This window comes from Belonocnema kinseyi, chromosome 3, assembly GCF_010883055.1.
Source record: "Belonocnema kinseyi isolate 2016_QV_RU_SX_M_011 chromosome 3, B_treatae_v1, whole genome shotgun sequence".
In the NCBI taxonomy this organism is placed as follows: Eukaryota; Metazoa; Arthropoda; class Insecta; order Hymenoptera; family Cynipidae; genus Belonocnema; species Belonocnema kinseyi.
The window spans coordinates 37437916-37446627 of record NC_046659.1 but is presented as its reverse complement, the minus strand read 5'-3'; the positions used below and the strand labels follow the sequence as shown (position 1 = coordinate 37446627).

Below are 8712 nucleotides of genomic sequence, written 5' to 3'. Positions count from 1 at the left end.
GAACATCATGACCTGATTCCTCAGTTTCAGGTCAGCCCTGAAGATGTGAACTGCAATGTTCACGAAACGTCGGCAAACAATTCGTAGTAGTTTTTTACACGAATGAAACCCGAAATATCTCTTTTTATCAAAATGAATCATCGTGAAAGCATAAAGTCTATTAACTTCATAATAATGTATTTTTTATGAAATATTGTTTCAGTATCAAATATTCAATTTTAATCTATTAAATTAAAAATTTTTTAAATTGAGAAATAGAGTAATTATTGAATGCGAAACAAAAATTGTATGCAAATGCAATTATTTTGAGGTTACGTCGTTTTTCATCTTTGCCTTTCCGATAATCTGGAAATTATTTATGAAATAAGCTTTTTTGATTGCTTGCAAACAAGGTTAGTTCCAGTAGATTAGTTACTATGTTTATTTGTAAGTCCAAAGTTTTCGGCCAAAAATATTGTGTAGTTTGGAAGTTACGCTCAGGTGAATTGTAACACACATAACCTCGAAATATACACGCATGTTGTTAGCAATCTCAAAATGTTTTTGATAAAAAAAAACACAAAAAAATTATGTGGGGACGTCCGTTAGCATGTTCGCTATCATTGCCCAGATTTTGAAGGCAAAATATTTCTTATCCTAGGAAAAAAGCCGGGGGAATCAAGCACTGAAAAAATCGATCCTATTTCCTAAGCACTATGCAAATTAATCACATTTTACTAAATTAAAACTTTTTTGAATTAATCCACAAAAAAGTGTGTGGGGACGTCCGTTATCATGTTTGCTATCATTTCCCAAATTTTTAAGACAAAATATTTATTCTAGAAAAAAAGCCGGGGGAACCTAAGACTGGTAAAATCGACAATTGAACACTTATAATTTGTAGGCAAAATTTGAGTAAGTTTAAGAGGTATTCAGAAGTTTTGAAAAGTTTCAAAATTAATTTTGAACTTGAAATGATTTAATTCAAAACAAAATGTAGATTTTGGTCGATTAAAAAAAATGTAGAAGCTTTTTAAGAATTGTCAAAGGCTTTACAAGAATAAAAACATTTTCTTAAGATTCCTAGGAAAATTGAAAATAATTTTACGTTTTAGAAATTTTGTTAAAGAAAATATTCAAAAAGATTTAATAAGATTTCTAAAATTATTAAGAAAAAACTGGAAGACTTTAAGAATTTTTTTTTTAATTTGCAGGATTTTCTAAAAATTGTAGGAAAAATTCGGTTCATTTCAAAAGAGATTAAGAAGTCTAGATTTTTCAAGATTTTGAAAGAAAATTTTGAAGCTGTTCAAGGATGTTTCCATTTAAAATTAAAATAATTTAACTTGTAATTTAAGAAGTATTCTTTTTTTTTTAATTTAGATTTTCAATTTTCAACGTTTCTAGCTTGAAATAGTTTAAAATAATATAATATAAAAAATGTAAAATGAATTGATTCTTTAAATAGCAGGAGTAACACATCGCATTCCACCCATTTTTGTTATTTTAGTGCAAGCTTTCAAAGTAGTAAAACTTAAAAAATGTTTAGACTTTAATTTGTCATACATAAAACTGAATGCCATTGCGAAAAATATTAATCAAATTAATTTTTCACTAATCTTACCTATGCTTGCCATATAAATTTTGGCTGGAAAGACTCCCAGCGCCATCTGGCCTCCATGCTTCACTTGTTCGTACTAGTGAACTAACGTCGATGCAGGGGGCTGATAAATAACAAGCAGAGAGGCTATATCAATAGAGTAGCCGACACTCAAGAGTCCTTTGTTAAGTTTTCGGATTAAAATTTAGAATTAGATTTTTTAAATTTCATAGTTAACAGCCTAAAACATAATAATTCGGAATCTACGGGTTTCGATGATTTCAGATATCTAACTTTTAAAAAAAATTTTTAGAATTGGAATTAATACAACGTTTCTCGTAAATGGAATGAGATACGCCAAAAAAGACAACATTTTTTAATTCAACTAGAAAATGGTATATTAGCATATAAGTTATAATTATAAATAAGTATAATGAGAAAATTCATCATTTAAAAAAAAATGTTAATAATTTGAAGAGAAATTTAAAAAGGGAGAGTCGGGTTAGCGATGGCCAACTATTCTAAATAACTCTGCCCGCCCGGTACGTGACGAATACAAAAGGAACCTTATATTACCGTCGCACCACTCTTAAAAGGATCACTAAAAGGACCTTGAAAAGGACCCAAATCTCTCAGACTATCTCAGAGACTAAATCATTCAAATCGACTCTGCTTTTAGACTCAAATGGGCTATTTTATATATGCTTCACGATTGTTAATGTATCTAGCGACATGAGTGAATAAATTGAATTCGAATTCTGTCTTTGTCAGCTGTCAGCCCAGAACTCGTCTTGAGACCTTGGGTTTTGAATAATCTATTAATTTGAAGTGATTTTGAAATTGAACGTTTTTAAGGAAGACTCAATCAAACGTTTACGTTTGTGTCACTACTAAGGCATCCGAATTCAATTAGTTTAAATTTCAACGTTAAAAATATGTCAATTATATAATTTTGTACAGACCTTACCGACAAAGATATGAGGTCCTACCCAGGAAACAAAAATCCATTCACTTGCATTTTATTTACAGACTATTTCTTTGCAGGCATTTTTTTTTATTTTGTTGAAAAATGAACGAATTAAATCCATCTTTGGCACACTTTTTTTAGGTCCTAAAAGAAAGGACGGGTCCGTTATCAGCTATTGCTAAAGAAAATTCAAAAAGTGAGCGCATTTTGAAAATGTTTGAGACCAATTTTTTTCTGAATTTGAAAAGTCTATGCACGGATATTTATAGTATTAAAAAGGACAAACAATTTATCCTAATGACTTTTTGATAAAAAGAAAATTCTTCGAGTTATAGCATTTTCCAAAATTTCTAATTCAACTGAAAATCCAAATTTTAAGCTAAAAAGCGCACGATATGAAAACAAGTCAAGAGAAGAAAAACCTTGCTTTTTGAAAGCTCTACAAGCTTATCACAAGAAATTTTTGGATTTTGTTGGTAATCGAAAATTCAAATTTTGATTGCACAAAAAATAATGAAAAATAAAAAATTCCATTTTGTGGTCAAACTATATAGGATACGAAAAAAGATGAATTAACCAAAATTGTTATCCCAAAAAAGATCTAAAATTTCGTTAAGAATCACTTCTTGGTAGGACGCGTACTTTTTGGTTTATTTGTGAAAAATAACATTGAAAATTAAAAAAAAATAAATAAAATGTGTGGAAAAACGACGAAAGTTACGAGAAAAAAAAAGATTCAACAAAACGTGTTTAAAAATATCTGTCGGAAATCGAGCGCGCAGCGTGAGTGTCATCAAGACGCATAAAAATACTGCCATCTAAAAGAGATCTTTTTGATAAAGTTTTATTCAAGCATTCCAAATGCAAATAATAAATATCCGAGTGCGAACCGCGAGTCAACAGTCGCGCGCCCTACACGCGTTCAAACTTGCGAGCCAAGCGAAATGAAAAATGAAAATTTCACAATCTTTAGGTTAAATAACACGTGGACTGCCTGCAGCCATTAGCATATGCACTGAGTAAATTCAATTTCACTGGAGCTTAGTTCAGCAAATTACGGATACAGTCATGCAAACACCTGAAAATTTAATTTTCTAGGTTAAAACTGATCAAAATCATGTTTGTAAAAAGAAAAATCGAAATACTCGATACTCGAAATGAGTTAGGTTTCTGTTCATATTCTAGGAGTGATATGAAAAACGAGTGGGACTGCTGGATAGGTGTGAGGTTTTGAATGGAGGTGGGTGTCACCGAATGCTAACTCTCTCCAAAAAGTTGTATGAAAACTCCCATAAAAAAGGTAATGTACAGAAAATAGGTACCAACAAAAAATTTAGATTAACGGTAAAAATGAATTATTATAAAATAAGTAATTCTTAAAGCCGAGAGCCTAGCTAAACAATCCATTATTCGATTAAATTACAAGAATGATGTACAATAAAATATATAAGACATTTTTTGTGACTAATCGCAGTAATGAATTCTAGTCTCGCCACAAAACGTTGGCCAGAGTTAGGGGCCAACATTATTCGTGTGACCAATTACAGCGGTGCCTTCCTGCCCCACGTGGCGTTGGAAAAGGGATAGGGGTGCGATCTTAAATTATTTCTGTGACCAGTCACAAGGGTGCCTTCCCGCCCCCACGAGGCGTTGGAAAAGGGGTAAGGGTGCGACCTTACATTATTTCTGTGACCAGTCGCAGGGGTGCCTTCCCGCCCCCACAAGGCGTTGGAAAAGGGGAACGTTTCGTTAAACGCGTCAAAAGCCAAAAACAATCAAAATAACTCCTCAATTACATGGCCTTACTCTAAAATGCGTAAAAGCCCCTTTCGTATGCACATAAACTTCGTAAATAAAAAACGTAATTTTTTAAAGTTTTAATACTGAAAATTATATTTGCAGGTGTTTTTATGTCCAGGTTTGCAATCAGAGCATCAACATACATCAGTATACGATTTTAAAAAAATGTAAAAAAAAGGAAAAAAAGCCGGCAACATGCAATCTTGCTATCGCCGGCAACTAAAAATGTTGCCGGCGCCGGCAGGCTAGCTGCTACGTATTATTTAATTTTAATTTCAATCATTTTTGATTAATCAGCATTGTCCTATTCTAATTTTTCACTTCATACTCATTCGAAACAATTAATTCTTAAAAATTTTATTCTGCATATTCCACTTAGTTGCACTCAACCTGAGGTAACCTACAATCGGCAGATTCACGCTTATTGAAAACTTCTATGTCCGCAGCGTATTTTTACTATTGGGTGTGATCTTTTAAAAAATATTTCGTATTGAAAAAATGATTTCATATTGAATCTCAACCCATTCGTATTCACATTAATGAATCGTAAAAAAACTCATAGGAATTATTTCAGGTTTGTCAGTCTTATTCAACTCTATTCACTCAGCATTTTGACGAATGTGGAATGGCAGATTTAAAGCACCGCGCACAGGTGACCGATTAAAAATGTGGCCAATCCATTGCATTTTCATTCTTTTAATCTGCAAATGACAGATACGACCCAAGGATGGCCGCCTTCTGCACTTTCCCCGCAAGTGTTTTGGCATATTGTTGACACTCAGGAAGAACCATGTCAGGCCTCGAGTGTGCAACAGAAAAAATTGTCGAGAATATAAAGTTCCAGTATATGCGGCACTTCTCATTCTCGACAATTGACTCGATTTCCCTAGGAGCATTTAGAGGAGCGATATTAAGGTTAATACCGTAAGAGTGACAGATATGGTAATAAATCACTCTTAGTGATGCATTGTGCCTTTGGATGTAGGTAGTTCTCGCATGAGTTGGACAACTAGATAGTATGTGAGCTAATTGCTCGGGGTCTGCATGGCACGCCCTGCAGCTATCACCGGGAATGTCTTGGCTCAAAATGTGGCGACGGTATGTTAAGATGGAAATAACACCGTCTTGGCATGCCAAAATGAAACCCTCCGTACCAGACGACATTGACTGATCGTCCACATTTCTGTGGAAGAAACCGCGCATCCTCTTATCGAGAAGCTGTCCATGAAAGTTTTTATTTTGTGCTTTCTCTTCCTTTGTTCCCATTTCTTCTCCTCAGCGAGAAGAAGACCAGGCTCTGATTAGTGATCACCCTCCTGGTATCTCTTCGCCAGTCCTGGACCTCTCTCTCTACTGCCAGAGTTCGTTCAGGGACTTAGTCAACGATCCCGCGGAAATAACATCCAAAATTCCGAGCAGACTGGAGCTGCTCTGTCGGGTTTGGAGAATGAGAGGCACTTTAACCCTAATAACAACTTACTGGAAGAGGCGGACATGGATTTGCAGGCCTTTAGAGATGAGTAGTATTCTTGTTACTCAAACGCCTAATTAAAATTTTTTTGGAGCAATGGGATCAAATAAGCTAAATGGCGAATGGATTTATCAGAGGGGAATAAGACCAGGTTCTTTTTGCTGGTTTTCAGATCTGGGCTAGAATTTTCAATGGCGTTAATTAAATCCGTCTAAAGGGAATAAGGGTAGAACCTTACTTGTTTTGTACACTAAAATCAGTCATGTACATTATATTTCAATTCTCCTGCTGTTAATAGGCTGTCGTCGTTAAAGTTGTTGTTAAAAGTTTTTGTTTTTATCTCCAAATTTAATGTTAAACTAACTAGTAAGGCAAATTGGAGGTGATTAAAGCACGTCTAAGTCTCTCTGCTGGTGATAATTAGCTCTTGGTTTTTGTTTTATTCCTAGATGTTAGAAGGACAGCGGAAGGAGAATCGGAACTGGTTTATCAACTTTTCTAAGGGTAGTTACTTGTTTTTATATAATGGTTATCTGAAATTTCAAACTTATTCGGAATAGGTCGATTAAATAACCTTAAAAGACGTACGGACCTGTAGGAGATGAACAAGAACCAATATTCCTGTATTTTCACATCAAATCTAGATATTTCAGTCATACTAAAATTTGACATTCAGGTATCTTTATTCAGATATTTCTATTAAATCATATCAAAACCTATTCAGATATTTATATTAAATAAAATTTGTTAATGAAGTTAAGTAAGTTGATTAACTCAATTAAAGAACACAGGCCCACAAAAAGAATAAAGTATCCAGAGCAGATCACCAGACAGGTGTATTATTATGTATTTTTCGTTGCTGAATCCGAACCCAAAGTTAGATTGCGGGGTTTCCTAGTTACTTTTCGAGAAAAATGCAAAAAACATGGTTTCTCATGTTTTTTAAAATGGTTTTTCAAAACTAAAAAGCGAAAAAATAAAAAAATGATCTGAGTAGAAATTTGATAACTACGGATTGAAATAAATAAAAAACCATAGCTTCATATTTTTCCACGAAATTTTAATCCTTGCAGGGCTTTGGAAACTGTCGCAACGCATGAAAAACCATATCCCCTGAAACTACAAGGAGGTGATTCGTTTAATTGAAAAATGTATATGTATATGTAAATACATTTGAAATAAATAAATATATCGCTTGTTGGTCAAAGCAAATATTTTCAACATAATCTAAAATGGTAAAAAAATTAGTGATTGGTAATCCGACCAGATTACAAGAGGGTAACACTGTAATGTTATACTCTGCATAGGTGCTTAAAGCTCCTGTGCGCAGCTAATAGCTAATATGCATCCTTTCCCCACCACTTAGTCTCATAAATGGTGTGGCACGTATGCACAACAACATAGTATTTCATAGATGAGTCAGTGAACTCGGTACCATTACTGTCAAAAACCTGCTGCTGCGAAGTGTTGGCCACGATGGAAACTGCCTTGAAAATAGGATGTGTAGAATGATTCGTCCGGTCCAGCCCTTCGTAGTAACGAAGCCAGCGAAGGCGCGCTGTCCTGCAGGGGAGCGCTAGGATGTGAAGATGATGCCGTAGTGTGTCCGACGACGAGTTGACATTGGCCTCGTCAAAGTCGGAAAGCTGTCATACTTAGGCCTGGGGAGGTATGAGAGTTATCACCTTTAAGACGGCGGACTCACCTGCGATCGGGACAGGATTCTTAGCGTGCGGGGTCATATGTTTTTTATGGATAACTTTCAACCTTCAATAAACTGTGCTGGTACATCCAGCAATCGATACACTCACAAATGCACCGGAAATCCGGATAACTTTTGTTACATTTGTTCAGAATACACTGGGAAAAGAGGAAGAAAAAGAACAAACCGAATTGGAGATTTGTACAGAGCATGCTTTGAAATTGATATTTCACAACAACATAAAAATTGGGTTCCTCATATAATCTGTAGCATGTGCAACAACATGATCAGACGTTACGAAACCATTAAGGATAAGAGCAAACTGAAGTTCACAACGCCGACAATATGGGAAGAACCATGCGATGAAAACGATTGCTTTTTTTGTTTAACCACAGTAGACGGTGTGAACAAAATACTAAAAAATCAAGTAGCGTATCCTACTGTTACAAGCGTTCAGCTTCCAAAAAAGACGAATGTAGAAGGCCTAGAAGGTAGCGAGTCACGAGCCAGCTTCACTACAGGATTTAATGCACTGCAAGTCGATGTAAATTAAAAAAAAATAAGTTAGGAATCCTGTTCATGATAAAAAAATGAAACGTGTGAGAGCATATCAGATGAGACGGCTTCAAGTGACTCCGATGAGTAACTGGGAAACCCCCCCAATCTGACTACGGATTCGGATTCAACGACGAAAAAATACATAAGAATGCACCTGTCTTGTAAAATGTATGGGATATTTTATTTTCTTAAAAATTTTTTTATCATAAACCATAAAAAACCATGTTTTTGCATTTTTCTCGAAAAGTAACTCGGAAACCCCCCAATCTGACTTAGGATTCGGATCCAGCGACGAAAAATACATAAGAATACACCTGTCTGGTAAAATGTACGGGATATTTTATTTTCTTAACAATTTTTTAAATATAAACTATAAAAAACCATGTTTTTTGCATTTTTCTCGAAATGTAACTGAGAACCCCCCAATCTGGCTTTTGATTCGAATTCAGCGACGAAAAATACATAAGAATACACCTGTCTGATGATCTGCTCAGGATACTTTTTTCTTTTCGTGGGCCTGTGAAATTAAGTAAACTAACAAGGAAGGTACCCGAGGTGTACCTCACCGATTTTCTTGAAATTGTGATATGTTGTAGAACATCAAAAAATATTCGACACTTATTTTTTTATACGTG

The 8712-nt window shown here is 34.7% G+C and overlaps 1 protein-coding gene across 6 annotated transcripts in view; it reads left to right on the top strand.

The window, feature by feature from the left end:
- The window catches only part of LOC117169003 (kelch domain-containing protein 4-like), a 77229-nt gene that overhangs the window by 11560 nt on the left and 56957 nt on the right, over positions 1-8712 (top strand). For 2 of the 6 annotated variants that reach the window (XM_033355042.1, XM_033355041.1), the window contains one exon: positions 3732-3846. The exons of the other annotated variants lie outside the window; for them this stretch is intronic. In XM_033355042.1, the coding sequence (XP_033210933.1) occupies positions 3826-3846 (21 nt within the window). In that variant the 5' untranslated portion in view covers positions 3732-3825. The remainder of the gene's footprint in view (positions 1-3731; positions 3847-8712) is intronic. 6 annotated transcript variants of the gene reach the window in all.